General features: G+C 36.9%; 1 protein-coding gene across 2 annotated transcripts in view; it reads right to left on the bottom strand.

Moving 5' to 3' along the window:
• LOC129732466 (uncharacterized) overlaps positions 1-18,252 on the bottom strand; it is a 55,020-nt gene that overhangs the window by 17,021 nt on the left and 19,747 nt on the right. For both annotated transcript variants that reach the window (XM_055693370.1, XM_055693379.1), the window contains exons 2-4: positions 14,658-15,191; positions 12,903-12,975; positions 12,787-12,827 (exon numbers count right to left, since the gene is read on the bottom strand). In XM_055693370.1, coding sequence (XP_055549345.1) covers positions 12,787-12,827; positions 12,903-12,975; positions 14,658-15,129 — 586 coding nt within the window. In that variant the 5' untranslated portion in view covers positions 15,130-15,191. The remainder of the gene's footprint in view (positions 1-12,786; positions 12,828-12,902; positions 12,976-14,657; positions 15,192-18,252) is intronic.

Below are 18,252 nucleotides of genomic sequence, written 5' to 3'. Positions count from 1 at the left end.
TCTACTCGACGTACGAATCGCCTATTAAATATGAAAATTGGCAATGTTCCATGCATCCAAAGCCTCAAAAATTTAAAAAAAGCAGATATACATATTATACAGAACATAGTCTTAAATTTGTTGACAAAGCCATAAATAGAATATATGAAAAATTAAATAAAACAACTGCTCAAAAGCTAGTAAAATCAAAAAATCAAAGCATATGATTATGGTAAAACGCATATTCCAAACTCCCACAAACTACACTAACATTTTCTAGACGAAAACAATGCTTGTCAATGAAAGCCTGCGAACTAGGCCGCGCATAACCGTGGTAATCGGGTGAATTGAATAATGTTACACGCTTAGTTCATTACTAATACTAGCACCTTTATAGAGAAACAAAAAAAAAAAAACTGTGTACTTATCTGTAGATAGCCCCTAGACTCACATCGCCTAACAGAATTTTACCGGGGAAGCAGCACATCCAGAGCGATGATCCTGCATCACGACCTAACTGTCGGTTTCACCAAGACCTTGACTTTGGAAGTGGTTTGTGAGCTACGCATAGTGCGCTCCGCTTTCCGGACAGTAAAGATAGGCAACAATTCAAAATATAATAGTAATTGCAGGCCTATGCACAACACAACACCTTCCAGCAAGCAGTGCACGCCGACCGATGATTCTTCTACACTTTCGACCTCCTCAACCTCGTTGTAGTGGGTATCCACCGGAGCCGGTCCTCTGTAACGCACAGCACTCCAGCGTCGAATCGGTGCGGCAACTGTCAGCGATGAACAGCAACAAACGACCTTGAGCGCAGGTTGATTGGACCCAAGCCAGCAAAAACAGGATTAAGTTAACCAATAAACTAGTTCCAGTCGTCCAAATATCTGTATATCCTCACAAAAAGCACAATCGAAACTTTAAAAATTGTGACACGAAAATTTTTCGCGTCCGTTCGTTTTCGTAGCTTACTGCGATCTTCAAAAGTTGATAATGAAATCAAGGGAAAAACAGAAAATTCGAATAAATAAAAGTCAGGGGCAGAATAAATATTAGAAGCAAAAAAAAAAAATAAAACGAACAAAGTTTAGAGGAGAAAAATATTAAAAACTACAAAATTAAAACAATTAAACAAAATTAACGAAAAAAAATCCAAAAACACACGCCTCTTTGGTACACAAAAAAGCACTCATGAACTCAACAAACTTCACAATCGCATTTGAAAAAATAAAGGAAAAACAACTGAACTTAAACTTCAGGAAATACTGAACAAATTGAAATAACGAAAATCGATGCAAAAAATCAAACTATGTAAAATAATTAAAAAACTGAAACAATAACATGAAAAAGGACAATTGGAGCCTATTTGAGAAAACAAAAGGGCAGTAAGAGCACACAAAGTGGAATGACTTGAGTATGAAATGACGAAAAGCGGTTTTTGAAAACCAAACAGATGTTAAACTTGACGTAGAAGAGCAAAAACACGCTTCTCAAGGCCCAAAAAAGCATATGAATAAATCCCAGAACGATCTTAAAATGGCGACACGTTTGAACAGGCCAATAAATTCAAAAATATGGGAAGGTAACATGACACAAAAATCAGTATTGAAATAATTCTAGACGAAAAAGACATAAGCAAAGCCAAAAAAATCGAGCTCAGAATAAGTGTGCCCAGATAGCTTAAAAAACGCTTCCTCATGCCAAAACAAATTGAGGAAAAAGATTATCGAAAACGATCTACAATTGGGGCTCAGAAAGGAAAAAAACAAGACTATTAAGAATCACAAGGATTAGAAAAAAATTGAACTCAAAATTAAAAAAAAATTATTGCTTATCTCAGAAAAAGGAGGTAAAAATTTTTAAATTGAGCACAAAAAGGTGAAAAATACACAAAGTGTTGCATGATTGTTATATATACACTAAGGTCGCTTTTTACGCGGTTTTTCACGCGGGTTTTTTACGCGCCTTTTTTATGCGGATTCCGAAATTTACGCGGATTTTTGGGCGGTTTTTTTACGCGGCACGTATCCCCCGCGTAAAAAGCGACTTTAATGCATGTTGTGCTCAAGCCTTCGACGTCGCTGCGTTTGTTTACCGTGCGGTCGTTCGTGATAATATGAAACATTTCTAACACATTTCATTGTATTTCCGAATCTTTTGTTAGGTTAATAATTTTTGTATTGACAATTAACGCTCTAACCGGAGAGCCACTTTACAGGAAAATGGTCCTCTCGGTAATGTTATGTTTGATGTATAGTCTGTGTAACAGTATCTTAAAAATTTTTTTTGCCTTTATTCGCTTGTGATCTAAATATATGAATTGTTCAAAACGTCGAGGTAGAAGAAAAATAACGTTTTCTTTTCATATTTTAAAGATTGCGAAGCTGGAAGACATTCCTGTGAGCTGAAAAAAGGCAACCAATGAAAAAAGCAACAGCAAAGTCAACCAAACCAAATAAGATCAAAAGAATAACGACATCACAAAAATTAAATGCAACTTGAAAAAAAAGCTCGAATAACTCCTGAATACATTGTACCTAGAGTGAAACAAAATCAGAAGAAGAATTATAATTGGAAAAAATATAAATATCACAGACAAATATAAAACTTAGAGAACACTTTTGAACCTTGACTAATCAATGAGGGAAAACGTACAAAAAAAAAAAAAAACAAATACAAAATATAGAAATTGAAAAGGCAGACAGAAAAGGCAAAATTTTGCACAGAATGATGAAACACGACTTGCAGAAACCAAACACAAAAAAAAAACTACCAGGAAACGAGTTCGGGAGAATAAATATACGCTTCAAAAGGCTAACATACATAATGATTCCTAAGCAAACTATTTATAATAAGGTAATAAAAAAATCTCAAATTGCGCTTAGGAATCTAATAATTCTGCGCGAAAAAAGATCATCCCCATGTGGATGAATGTGGATGAATTTGCAAAGTAGATAGAAAAAAATATTGTTGAGCCATTCATCAGGTTCGAGGTAAAAAAGTTTTTTATTCTTGCGCTTTATATTCCTCAGAAGAGTTTTTGTCAGGAAAGATTCCTTAAAACATGCTTGGTATTCTTTTCAATATGTAGAAGAGCAGAGTGAATATTCACCGTTTACTTCTTGTCCAGCATGAGAGCTGCGTGTGCCAATTTTCTGCACTACACTTTCCTTTTTAGTTTTGTGCTGTGTCTCTGTAGCTCGCAGAAAAACTAACACACTTATTGCTTACACCACAGCTGAGCGAAAGAAGAGTGGTGAATCACTCTAGCGAGAATACGCAAAAGAACGCCGCGGAGTATACTGTTGAGATCAACTCGATAGAATTCGAAGAGCAAACATGCATGACGAACGGCTGAATATTTTTTCAGTGTCGAGATGCAAAGCAAACAACGCAATATACTTTCCTACCTAGATTTTTTCCTCATTTAATATTTACTTAAGAGACACACAGTAAGAACACTGCAGTGATCTATGTTGTGTAGTTATTGAACGTATTGTCCTTTCGTGTGAGAAAGATCACACCGGTTTATAATCAGTGTTTTTTTGCGAGCTTCTCAGATACACACAATTCGCTGCTCGCTTCAAGCAAGTCCGTCGATTTGCTCAGCAGTGTGAGAGTAGGTTTTTGCGCAGTGAAAGATAATCTCCAACACGGTAGTGTTTCTCCTAGTAGAAAAAACAAGCCTGTCTAAGAATATGATGTTTCAATATATTTTAATGAGTCAACTGTAAATCTTTGGAGAACAAGCAGAAATAGAGTTCCACCAACCGATCTGTAAATTCACTCAGTTGTTGTAAGACCTATTACGTAACCTCAAAATTTTCGATTTCAGGCCCCCTCCTCCTCATTTACGATAAGTAACGTTTGATATGCATATTCTCCAAAATTCCCCACCCTCCTCCCCTTTCCTCCTTGTGTTCTGTAATTTGTGTACGAATCCTAAGATGCACTGGCATAATATTACCTTGCTCCGCGATATTTGTTTTCTACCCTTGTTTCAAATGACTCCATCCTTTTTCAAATTTTACCATTTTTTTTTTCGTATATAATAAGAATAAACGATGGATGAATATCTCATATCCATCATTCTCTGCTAGCGTATTAAGCCGTAAAGTCGTTAAGTTTCAGTTTAGCTTTGTAGGTACGTAAGTTTTTGTTTTTTTTTTTTTATTTTGTGTTGGAAACCAACGCTATGGTGAACGATATGGGTAAATCGAAAACCGGTTCAAGTACGAGAAAAATGACCATGGAGCAATACGTTTCGGTTTTCGTAAAATGCATCAATACTTTCCGCACCTGCAAAAGTCAAGCTGAACGACTACAATCTGTGGTGATAATCGCTTCCAGGTATCGATCGTGATATCATTAAGATTGCTGTCTGGAACGCTTGCTCTATCAGGAACAAGAATTATATAAGGTAGACATTGCTACCATCACGGAGACGCATCTCAACCCTGAGATGAAAGTCTTCCTTCCCGAATTTCGATTTTTGCGACTGGATCGAACATAATCTTCTGGGTATGGCTACTTATCTTAGCGGATGACCTCAATCCAAAACACCAAGTCTGGCGTAACAGTCGACGCAACCTTTGACTACGACGTTCAGCTGGAGTCTACAGAGAACATCTTCGCTCCCTCCCAGTCCGCGCAAAACCGTTCTGGAAACTCACCAAAATTTTGTAAAACAAGCCAAGGCCCATCCCCCTTCTATCACTCCCAACACCAATCCCCGATCATTTGAAAAGGTAATGACTACAATCGCTGAGCTTCCTTCAGTCATCCCCGATGAATCTAAAATATCTGCTGATGAGGTGATAGCTGCCATTAAAGGCACGAAGAACATGAAGGACTCAGACATCGATTGAGTCCTCAATCTTGAGTTGAGAAACAGGAGTCGAGACTTTTTCGAATACTTGGCAATAAGTGTCTTGAGTTATGCACTTTTCGCCTCGTTGGAAGTTAGCCAAAGTGATTCCCATTTAATAATCTGGTGAAACCCTAATCGGCGTTAGAGGCTACCGTCCCATCAGCCTATTATCATCCATTTTGAAGTTGTTCGCAAAGCTCACAGATCAATTCGGGCTTAGGCAGGGTAACTCTACCGTCCATCAACTCACAGTATCACATCTGTCATGGTTTTGGTAGACGTCGAAAAGGCGTTCGATGATGTCTGGACTGATGTTCAAGCTGCAGCGATTCATTTTCCCTATCTTCCTCGTAAAGATCATCAAGAACTATCTGTCGGACAAATCATTCCAGGTCCTTATCCTCAACATGCCCTCGGAAATGTTTAACGTAAATGCTGGGGTTCCACAAAGTAGCCTTCTTGGTGTTATCCTATCTAACAGCTTCACCTCTGACGCCCCATTCTGTCTACGTTCGCAGATGACATTACTCTGACGCGTAAACTACAGGGGAGACTGGATGTTCTGCCCGATTGTTTCATCAATGCAGCAAAGACCCAGGACATCTTATTTCCGCATTTCAAATCAACTCGACTTGTTCCGCCTGCTAATGTAAGAATTCACCACGACAACACTTCCATCGAATAGTCGAATGATGTTGGCTATCTCTTTGGACCAAAACTTCTATTCCAATCACATGTTGAGTAATCAGTTACCAAGTGCAACATATTCATAAAATCCCTCTATCTACTCATCAATGGAAAGTCTACCCTTTCTTTTACCAACTAGCTTGTCGTCCACAAGTAAATAATATTGCAGACCATTGAGTACGCTTTGCCTATCTGGAAGGGTTGCGTCAAAACCCACCATCTGAAACTCCAGATTGTCCAGAACAAAATATGATTCTAAACAGTCCTCCGAGGTCCCGAAACTACGACATTCATCGCCTGGCTGGTCTTCAGGTGCTATAGAAATCGTACAACAACAACATCCCTGACTAGGTCCAGGGAGTCTTGGGCTGAGTCTCTTCACTAGATCATTCGTAAGCTGGTACCTTACTTATAAGTTAGTAACTCGTAGTTAGGTATGTTATCAAGGTTATTCTGTTTTCAAAAACAAATCCCAAAAGAAATGATCTCTAGAACAAAATAATAAACAATTTCAAAAACAAAGATGAAGAACCCGATAGGCTGAACAATTTCAATGTAAACTATACTCAGAGATAAAAAACACAAAAAATGGGTAGATAAATATATAAAAAGCTTTGAAAAAACAAGAAAAATGCTATCAACATTCAATTCCCCTTTTTCAAATTACATCATTCTCTCACCTCCACAAAACGTGTGATGGTATGATCTTTCTATTCTATATATGATAAGAATGTAAAAAAAAAAATATCTCATTTTGTGGTGGCAACCAGCATAGGCGGGTCTTGTTAGCTGGTAGAGAGTCTGATAAATAACAGCGCACATGCAATGAACAATGAATGAATGATTGAAAAAAAAATTTTCTGAAAAGTCAATAGCAAAGTATGTCGCAGAAATCTATTCATATAAAAGACAAGTTTTGTATGTATGTATGTATGTATGTTCCAGCATAACTCTCGAAGGCTTGAACCGATTTAACCAAACTTGGCATACGTGTTCTTTGTACAAAGGAAGTGGTCATAGAAATATTGGATAGATGGAGGGGTCACCCTTAAAATAGGAGGGGGTCAAAAGTAATAAATTTTCATTCATAATGGAAACCTTTCATTGAAATTTGATGATTTTCGGGTTCTTGGTCATATTTGGAGGCAGGAAGTTGATGTCCAGAGACCGAAACATGATGTTCGATGCCTTCTTCAATCCAAGATGGCGACTTCCGGTTTCTGGGAACCCATTTAGAACTGTGGAAAATGCTCACAAACCCTCCAATGTTGGTATTTTCGGAGCAAAAATTACTCTCAAGAATCCGTGTCTGATATTGATTCCCGGGATCCTCGAAAAATTTTCCATACAATGTCGCAAGAAAATTAAATATTGTATCAAAACACGAAACTTATATCGTAAAAGTGTAAAGCAGCTTTGAACTGTGCATTATACGAAGCAAATATTTGCTTGAAATGACGATCAATATTTGTTTCCCCTGTAATATCAAATTATTTGCTTAAATTATTTGCCAAAAATATATACTGTCTTATTCAGTAAATGAAAAATTAAGCAAATATTTGCTTCGTCCAATTCGCTTGATGGCCGGGATTCCACATTCATTACATAGGCATACAAATGCTCTAAAACCTACCTGCCAAACACTCAGCTTTATCTTCAACAAACTAAAAGTACTGGACTCTTCAGTTTATAACGAAATGTAGCAAGAACTGGAATCGGTGGTTTAGAAGTATTCTAGAAATCAGACACCAGTGGTGATTCAGCGATCTTAAGCAAAGTTTTACAGAAAGGAATTACATTATTCGGGCCTAACGAAAAATTGTCAGCGGGTCTGAGGCGATTGTTCGACGGCATAAAAATCCCGAAACCCACTTTTCTTCTAACATTTGCTACAAAAATCAATCATGAATTTCTGGAGTGAGCTTAAATAAGTTTTTTTAATCCGTTTTTCATGCGAATTGATAATGAAATCGTGAACAATTGTTTGATAACTTTTATTAATAAACTCATTTTTTCAATTTGTTTTTTCCCGGGAAATGAGATTTTTCATTCCCGCTTTCCGGGAATATTGCAAACCCTAATTATGGGAACTTTCCAAATGAATACGATAGTTTTTAGGCCTTTGGTCATGTCTGGAGACCGGATATTGATTTCCAGAGACCGGAACATGATGTCGAAAAGAGAAAGGGGCAGCTATCAAAGAGGAAGGAGGTCTTAATTTATGAGAAAGTCAGGTCTTTTAGTGCCCTATGGGAACTCATAGAAAAGGTACGATAACTTTCAAGCCCTTGGTCAGTCATGGCCAGAAGTTGATGTCTAGGGACCGGAATATGATGTCCGATGTTTTTCTCAAACAAAGATGGCGACTTTTGGTTTCTGGGAAGCTGTATACAACTGTAGAAAACGTTTACAAACCTCCAAACATTGGTATTTTCGGAACCAGGACGACCTTTAGAAACCAGAAATAAAAGTCCAACGCCATTTTTTAAATTCAATATGGCGACTTACGGTTTTAGAATTTCATGAAAAACGAATATATGCTCTGCAATATGTATATTTTCGATTTCAAGATGACGTCCAGAATCCGAATATTTATGTCCGGTGCAAATTTTTCAATCGTACATGGTGGATTGCATTTTCTGGAAAGGTTACTAGAATACAGATGAAGGCTTGGACGAAATATTGAAACGTTGTTTTGAAATTAATTCCGCGATTTATGCTTTCTGTCACGCTGTGTAAAACTGAGTAAAATGTAGAACTATGTTCAGAAAATGACAACGGGCGTCCAACGCTATTTTCTAATTCAAGAAGAAAAATATTCAAATACTCCCTGATATTAGGTTCATAGGTCAGAGCTGACTCCGAAAATTAGTGTCCGAACGTTTAGTATAATGAGGATTGTTTTTCTGTATTGGAAGTTATTCAAAATTTGAGGAAAATGTGCATAATTTTAACTATCAGTGGTGAGCTTAAGCTATTGATTATGTAATTTCAGTCTAATTTGAGTTTATTGTAAGTCAATACCGTCGAAGACGCTGATGAGACAATGCATTTTCCAACGGAATTTTTGAACTCACTCGACCCAGCTGGAATGCCTCCGCATCGATTGTTAATCAACGAAAAAGGTGGTATATAAGCAAGTTTATAACTAAAATAGAAATATTATTTGAAAGGATGGGTTGGAAAAAATATATGGGAATATAGAACATTATAGAAAAAGCAGAAATTTTTACACGAGCAAGGCCGGGTACATTCAGCTAGTATTATAATAAACCCAAAAAGGCATACATTTTTTTTGTAAATTCTGTATAATTGTGCCCAAAGATCACTAACGTGTCCCAAACAAATCACAAAAACGCTCTCAAACTAATAACTTTCAAAATATGTCCAGGAAAACCTCGCACACGACTCGAAAAAAAGGGTGAAAAGTTCTTCAAAAAACCTTAGAAACTGTCCCAAAAATAGTTGTTCCACAATGTATCAATCATTCACACAATTTAGTGGAATGACTCTAAAAGTGTTATTACAACGATTTACAAGTTTTCTAAAAATGTCTCAAAATCGTTTTGAAAATATTACAATAAGGCTCAAAGGAATTTGTATAAATATACCTAAAGTGGCCAAGAACGCTTTTATTATAAAAAATACCCCAAGAATTTACCAAAAAAAATCTCAGAATTGTCCTAAGACACCGTCAGCCGGGGTGAGATTGTACCAGTGGTGGTGAGATTAGACCATCCAACTCGTGACTAATCATCCATCTCTTTGGGGTCTGTCAGACTAGTCCTTCCTGGTGAAGCATTCGAGGAAAGCTAGTCAAGAATGATTGGTCATGTGATCTACATAGGATGGCTGACAAACAATGGGTTTGTATGGCACAATCTCATGCTTTCACAAGTGTCCCAGAAATATTAAAAATGCTCAGAAGTGACTGGAAAGTAGGGTGTCCCAAAAAAAATCGATGTTGAAAAAGTCAAGGTGCTCAGCCCTCAATTGAAAGAAAATGTTATTTAGAGCATTTTTGTAGAACATTTCGACTTTCTCAAAAATTGTTTTCAGGTTGCCCAAACGTGATTTATAAATAATGACTTTTTTAAGCTACAAACCCACTTTTTTGCACTTTTTTAAATTCTGTTCGATTCCTAAATTTTTCCATATATTTTTTATTTTTGTGGGGTTGTTTTTGAATATTTTGCATGTTTCGGTTCAGCATTGCATTCAGTTTTTTGACTCCCAGAGCCCATTAAACATCACAAAAAAAAATATTTTTTCTAATAATTTTTAGATAAAACCCTACAAAACACAAATAAAAAAAATTTTGATCAAGAACTGAAATTTCCATCGCAAAGCGGGTTTTACGACAAAAGTTTACATGAAAAAAGATACTCGATATCTTATCGAGGAGCTGAGATATTGGCATTTTTATATGTGATGTAAAACTATGGTTTTCAAAATATATGTTAAATAACTGTTTTGTTTTGGGAGATAAAAAATAACAATGTTCAGAAAACAAATGCATTTTTAGATGGCTGATAACTTAGTAGAAGATTTGAAAATTCGGAAAAATTTGCGAAAAAAGTTAGAACGGAAATTGTGATTTTTAGTGCCTTCTATTTGAAAACTCAATGTTGCTCGTAACATATAAGAGATAGAAACATGAGTCTTCGGTAAAGTTTCTTGTTTTAATATAACCTAAAACTTTGTCGAAGACACCGTGCGTCTATCTTATTCTGATTAAAAAGTAAATTTTTTATCTCACTCATAGGTGGATTGATCACCCATCTTTCTACCTTAAAAGATGCATTTTTGAATATCCTGAAACTCCTCCGAACATATCTTATGGCTATAATCAGCATTTGAATCACTATTATGAAATTATAGGCAAAAACGGCAAAATAAAACACTGTGCAATGGAGATATTGAGCTTTAATGGCATTTTTGACAAAATGCATAGTTTTCCATCACTTGTAAATTTTTGTCTTGAATCCCTTTTTGCAGTAAAAATTTCAGTTCTTGATCAAAAAAATCTTCTTGATCAAAAAGGGTTTTATCTGAAAACTATGAGAAAAATTAACTTTTTTATGATGTTCAATGGGCTCTGGAAGTCAAATAATTGAATGCGGTGCTGAACCATACCATATAAAATATTCAAAAACAACCCCACAAAAATAAAATAATATATGGAAAAATTTGGGAATCGAACAGAATTAAAAAAAGTGCAAAATAGTGTGTGTGTGTGTAGCTGAAAAAAGTCATTTTTTCATAAATCACGTTTGGGCAACCTGAAAAATTTTTTTAGAAAGTCGAAATGTTCTACAAAAATGCTCTAAATAACATTATCTTTCAATTTAGGGCTGAGCACCTTGACTTTTTTAACATCGATTTTTTTGGGACAGCCTACTGGAAAGTCTTCCGAGAGTTGCCTGAAAATGTTTTGCAAAAGTCTCAAATATGTGCTCAAAAAATTCTCCATGAAACCTACCCAGACCGTCCGAAAAGTTTTCTAATATGCAGGGTGCTAGGGACCTCATTTCAGAGTGAAAATTCCCGTTTGGTTCTCAAAAAACATTTGATTTCACATTTGTTGCCTTCTTAAATGTTTCTTAAAGCAATGCAAAGCCTTGGTGCTACATGCCGATTCGGAAGTCGACCTTCTGTTAATATACGCAGACTTCGCACTGTTCAGTGTACAGGACGATTGCGGGGCTAGCACTATGATCCTGTGGGGTGCCTCTAATACTCTCTAATTCGACGTTTTTAAGACACTTTTGAGTACGAAATTTTCTCAGCTCTCCAACGATACCAACAGAATTGAGCTAGCCATTATACTTTCCGTGCTAGACCTCATTGAAGGTAAACATAACTGAAAACTGAAAAAAGTGAATAATTCTGCAGTAGTTAAATTTTACCCATATGCGTAGAAGCATTTTTTTTTTCATCAAATAGGGTCCTCATCATCCCTTGAAGAATTTTAAGTGAGTTCTCTATAGAATAGGCCCAATGCTCCAAAAATATCTAAAATATATCTTTAAATATCACTTAAGTGTCTTGTGAAACCTCTAAAATAGCTCAAAATCATTCAATTTTTTTAAAGGCCTCTAACTCTATTTTTGAATGATTCCAAAAATGCCATTAAACTTCCTAAAATTATCTCAAAATATCTCAATCATTTCTAAACTGTTCTTAAGAGATTTTCAAAGTGTTCCTCCAACGATTCAAAAATCTCCCAAAAATATCTTTGAAATGCTCTGGAAATGTCCTCACTATGTCCAAAGAATCCTAAGGTACCCAACAAATGGTTCAAAATAGTTTAAAAAACAATTATAACGCTGCCTCAAGAAATCTAACCCAAGAAAATCTTCCCCCTTAATAGTGTTTTATAGATGTCCCGTGTATGTAAATGGTCAGAAAAAAATCCTTCATCGTCCCAGAAATGTACTAAGGCTTAATGTTTCAAAAATACCTTACACAAGTTTGTCAAAGTTGGCTGAGATCTTGGAAAAATCCTCAGAAAGAAGAAAGAAAACTTTCAAATGTGGTCAGAAAATGTTTTGTAAAAATCCCAATTATGTCAAAACAATTGAATGCCCCCTAGATACCTAAAACATGTTTCAAAACTGCCCCACAACAAAAATAAAATTGTTGAAAATTCTCCAAGAAGACTATCTAAAATCGTTTCAGAAATGTGCTCATATAAACATAATCCTAATAAAGGAGGTTCAATAATGTTTGAAAATGCCTTAAATTTATGTTTATTACGCCAATAATACCCCTTGACGTTAGGGTTTATTGTTTGAGCACACATTTCTAACGCTTTAATTTATGTTGTCACAAACGCAGTCAAAAACAGCTACTTGCAGTTTTCTCACCTCTGAATGCTCTACGGAAAGAGCACTAAACAAAAATACTTGGAAGGAATCATTTTGGCAAACTTAATTGAATGAAAAACGCAAACAAATAAAAAATATACGACAGAAGATTTCAAGTTCGGTCGCCAAGTAAAAGCCGTATTGAAAAGGGAATAATAACAGATAGAAACCTTATTGAATCAGTATTAAACCAGTAGAAAGCTACCATGAATTGGAACCATATTCCATATTCCAGATAAAGCTAACAGAAAATCTCACGTAGAGATAGTCGAGGTGAGTGTGGCTCTATAAGTGATTTTTCTCTAGTCCTACCTCTACATAATCGATTATATACAATTGATTTTTTGTTACTATATATTCAACATTATTACTTACGTTCAGATGAGACCTTATCCCTTCGAGGGCATCCAGACAAGCTGTGAAATATTAAAAAAAAAAAACGAGTGGTTAGAAACTAAAACATTTAGAAAATCCCACAAACCGAATTTTACCTCCGGTGATGCGAGTATAGTCCAGTTACGTGGCCAAGTCCTACGCAGCCTGGTGTTGGACACTTACTAGATTCTGTGAAAAAAAAATCCCAAGCAGAAACAGTGGCGAGAGTTATTGCGGTCAATTTAAGAACAAGTTTTTTTCGGTGATAAAATTCCATTCACGATTACCTATTCGAAAATCCGAGAACCTTTTTCCGGGGGAAAACAACCGCCAACAAGCATTGAAAATCATCTAATTAAAATCATGCTCCACCGATAGCCGGTAGTACGGTGACGACGATGGATTACGTGCCAAAGCAAACAACGTCGTCGCACGGAATTCAAGAGCGCGAGACAGAGATAGCGGAAAAGTTACATCGTTACACCACACCTGGCAGCCTGCCTTGCTCTGTTTCTCTCTCTCTCTCTCTCTCTCTCTCTCTCTCTCTCTCTCTCTCTCTCTCTCTCTCTCTCTGGACCGGGTTGTAGAAGTGGTCGAGTGCGCAAACAATATTTCAAAACTCCGGCGGCGGTGGCTCCGGTTGCTATCAACGCTAGCAGATCTCCTGGCCGCGTCAAGTCGAGTCGAGTGGCACCTCGACTAGCTTGACTCTCGGTTGCGGTTTCGGGATGCAGAATTTTCCGAAACAGATAAACATAGCGCAATAAGCAAGCAAAATGGTAAACAGTAGTAGCACTAGTAGTGGAGGATTCCGATCCGCGTAGTTCTGTCGGATCTGCCTCTTCATACATAGTAGCTGCTGAGTAAATTTGCGATTATCGAAATCAACAATTTGAATTAATTAGATGGCTTTCGAAGGTATGTGCAAGGTTGTTGGACCGGAACGGGGAAGGATGTACTTGTACCTTTATTGTACCGTGAAATGAACGTTGGAATGAGCATTCAGAAAGTTAGATCAACAATTTTTTTTACCGACTGGCGGTGGTAACAAAAAATATAGTCTCCCTGAACCGCGAAACCAGGCGATCATTCACACAATCATTCGCAATAATGGAGATGAAATTTGAATTTACTGTCAGTATTTCTTTTATTTTAACAGAAATGTGGCTTGACATCAATGCCGCTGGAAGAAACATTAGTCAAAGCTCATGTTATGCGAATCCCTTTATTTTTTCATTAAAATTCCAATTTAATCTGAAGCTCCCGAAAACAACCCAAAAAAACAAAACCAATTTCCAAATTAGCTCATCTTCAAACTCACATACGGACGCCCGCATACACGCACTTTCGTACCTGACATCCTAAGCAAATATTTCCCCCAGAACCCCAGGAGTGAATCTTTCCCTCGTTGTTAGGTCCTTATTTTATGCTTCTGTAAATGAATTTACCATCGCACACGAGTAGCGTCCCATCATCAACAAGCAGCTATTTTAACCTGTGTGATTTTGATCCCCTCCCCCAGTTTTTTCGCCCAGTGTAGGGTGCCTTTTACGGTTCCACTTTGCTTTGGAATGGGAGCAAATCCCAACTCACCGTCCGTCCATCCAGTCCAGACCAGAGCGGAGGGAGAGGGAAAAATAAAACCATCATTCCTTTCTTTCCCCGTATCAAGAGAAGACCGAAACAAGGTCCTTATCAGCTTTCTGGCGAGTGTGAATCCTCCCGGACAAAGAATTCTAATCAGACTGAATTCTCTATGTAACACATGTTTGAAGGACGAACGTCCCTCCTGTTCAGTAGAGCAAATATTCCAAACACGTCCTCTTTCCCCCCTTCAATTGAAGGGATGTTGTTGTTTTAGTAAGACTTACCTTTCAGTCCGGAAGACAATCCACCGATCGATGGCGATAAATCCGATGAACTGTGTCTTAGTAGGGCCGCCGCCGAACGGTCCAAACTCGCTTCGGTTGGAGGTTCAACTCGATGGCCGCTGGAATTGGTGGAAGAACTGACCGCACCGTCACTTCCGGGACTTGACTTTCTCCCGTGGGTCGAGTGGCGATAATTACTAGGATGTTGTTGGTGTTGGTGTTGAAGAAGCTGCTGATGATCGGCACTACGACCGGTGCTGCTACTGACGGTGGATACGGAAACTACCCCGGAGGAAGTTCTTTGCATACCACTGCCACGATCGGACGGCGTTTGTCTGCTGGTTTTCTGTTGGCTTCGGTGCTCCGTTGGTTCCGGCGGCGATGAACCATCCATACGAGACCGCAGATCCACGGGGCTAACCGGCTGGGCTTCGTTGTCTCGGATGTGCACCGCTTTGGACCGCTGGTGCATATCTCAGAGGACGCGTCGTATTTGCCGTTGGCAGCCCGGGTTTTTTTCTACATTGCAGGGACCTGAAAGAAGAGACAAAAACGCAGCGAAAGATTCGGTGAGGAAACGATGAGGTTCATGTCCGGAATCCATTAATTTCTATTAGCACCGCTGTGCTTGAGAGAGGGTGCGTGTGTACGCACAAATACGCATAATTTATCATGCACCAATTTGATTTGGATTTGAGGGGTTGGCAGCGAGAGTGTGCTCTTCCTTCGTAACGCATATTTTTGAAGGGCACTCGGCTTTGAAAAATTAAGTGGCATTTAGGTTTAGATATCAGAATACTGGTAAGCGGTCAATTTGGAGTTATTTTGTGGGAAATTTTTAGAAAAGTTTTCATATTTTTTTTTTTTTTTCGAGACAGTGAAAATCATTACTCAAGTACAAAGTTTCGGTCCATGAATTGAACAAAAAATGCTAATAAAAATCAGAACATACTAAAACAGATGTCAACCTACTTTGCACACAGAACAGAGAAAAAAGTTAGTTGATGCCAATCTCAAATCAAGCCTGAAATACTGAAGAAGAACAAATCCAAATATGAATTCAGGATAATGAAAAACACTTTTATAAACTGAGAGAAAGTGTTCTCGACAATAAAACTACTAGTGAAGGCCTAAAAATGCTAAGAAGAAATTAATCTAAACTTCTTCCTAAGGCCTAAAAAACGAAATTGTTTCCAAATTGAGCTTATATTAGTGAGAGAAAAACCACAATCACCCAGTGTTTTAGATTCGTTAGGTGTACTTATTTTTTGGCTGGAAATTTTTTGTTGGTACGTAGGGTAATCGCTCCTATATTCATCTCAGTACCTATATTCATCTCATCACGCCTGTTTGATCAATTTGTAGTCAAAATTTACCATATTTTCAACTTAAAACTTTGAACAACTTAACAAAATCGAGAAGCAAATAGATTTACTTTCAACAAATTGTAGAAATTTGACGGTTCATTGGAAAAATGATAGAAATAAGATGAAAATAGGTGCAGATAGCTGTTGAGATGAATAATGGAGCGATTACCCTGTTAATCTCACAATAGCAAAAAAAAAACGCTTTTAGCAATGAGAACAGGTCAAAAAAGATTCTCAAGTAGAGCTCATTACAAAACAGCTCACAAAGGACCACAACGACAATAAAATAATTTCAAAATTCATTTAGAATAGCAAAAATATGCTTCTAACCATAAGAAATAATGACCCTGAATTGAGCTCAGTATAAAGATACCGCTCTTCAAGTTTCAGGCCAACAAAAAAAAATAATCTCAAATTAGGCACTATGCTCCCAAAAACCAAAAAACTATAGAAGAAATGGGAAAACGAGATAAATCTAAATTATCAAAAAGAAGTAAATGACCCAAAATTTAGCTTAAAAAAAAGGAAAAGAAAATGCCTCGAAACGTCAGGACCAAAAAGAGTTCGCAAAGTGAGCCGATAAAATACAAATTTTGAATCCAAGTTTCTCGGTAATTTCAACTGTTTCTAAAACGAATAAAAACCAGGTTTTTACGACGATGTTTGACACCCTTTTTTCGTAAAAATGCTATATTTCGAGAATAGCTCGTATAACCACGGGGTGATAAGTGTTTCTGACGTCAAATTGTCCAAGAAATACGATGAAATAATCAAATTCAAAATAAAATTAGCTGCATTTGCCGAAAAATGCAAATTCAGTTTTAAAATACAAAAATAATCTATCTGGCAACACTTCCTGTCAATTCTTTGGTTTATTTTCTTCAAAATTTACCTATCACTATTTTCCGGGTGTCTTACGTTTATAAATTGTAAAGAAAAATAATTACGAAGTTTACAACTTTTTTCGTAAAAATGTTATACCTCGAGATTGGCTCATATTACCTCGGAATGATAGTTGTTTCTTATATGAAATTTTCCAAGGAACACGATGAGGTTATCAATTTTAAAATTAAAATGGCTACATTTGCCGTAAAATTTAAATTTAGTTTTCAAATACAAAAATAATTTATCTGGCAACACTTCCGGTCAAAACTTATATATCCTCTGGATTTCTTAGTTTAATTTCTTCAAAAAACCATCAGTATTTTACGGACATCTTACGTCTATGAATTGTAAAAAAAGAAAAAAGAGATTTTGAACAAAAAATGCGTGACTTTGCAATAAACAGGGGGAGTTTTCCAATCGACACCAAAATTGGGATTTTTCCAAAGAGACAGTAGATGAATAATTCCCCCAACTTTGAGCAAAATCTGTGATGGTCGTGTCCAAGTTTGTGCTTTTTGGTGGTCACTTCGTCTGGAATGACCCATATTCCAATTTCTCCTTGTGTGTATGCCCTTCCTTTTTACGCTTACTATTCCGAGCCACGTTGCCTCTGACCAATATTATCGCCAATTACAATTCCCTAAAGAGGTTTCAACTGATTGACTCTCTGACCAGTTTTATTGTGAGAGGGATTAATTTCTAACAAGTGGGATTTGTCGAGGTTTTGTAAAATTTAGCGTGAAGGAAGAGCTAATTGGCAGCCTGAGAATAAATCGTCGCTTAAGTTCGTTGGCATCGAACGGCTCTATTTCTACTAAAATTGGAACCCACGACCACCCGCTTGTCGGAGCGAACTCTGTAACCCTGCAGCTTTGAAGCTCCTCTTCGTAAAATTAGCTTAGCATAATGAAAAACTCTAGTAACAATATTGGTTTTATCAAAGTTTTATAGCGCGCAATACTGCCAAAGCAGCGCTATAAAACTTTGATAAAACCAGTTTTGTTACTTGGGAACACTCCTTAAGGCCAAAAAATGCAAAGAAAAACAACATTTTTTTTCGAACTCAGCTCAGAATAGTGAAAAAGAAGTACACTGGGGTCTTTTTTTACGCGGTTGGTTGTACCGCGTTGAAAAAATCCGCGTATAAAAAACCGCGTAATTTTAAAAAATCGCGTAAAAAAACTCCATTCAATAATAAGATCCAATTAAAAATAATGGCACGTAAGTAAATATAAACTTGAAAAATGATATCAAAATGGTAACGAAACACACAAAATAGGTTTTTAGTGCTTCTAAAATGAAAATTCATTGAAGAACATGACAATAACTTTTTTATAATAATT

This window comes from Wyeomyia smithii, chromosome 1 (genome assembly GCF_029784165.1).
Source record: "Wyeomyia smithii strain HCP4-BCI-WySm-NY-G18 chromosome 1, ASM2978416v1, whole genome shotgun sequence".
Taxonomy (NCBI): domain Eukaryota; kingdom Metazoa; phylum Arthropoda; class Insecta; order Diptera; family Culicidae; genus Wyeomyia; species Wyeomyia smithii.
Note: the sequence above shows the minus strand (reverse complement) of the source record. Positions and strands in the feature narration are given on the sequence as shown.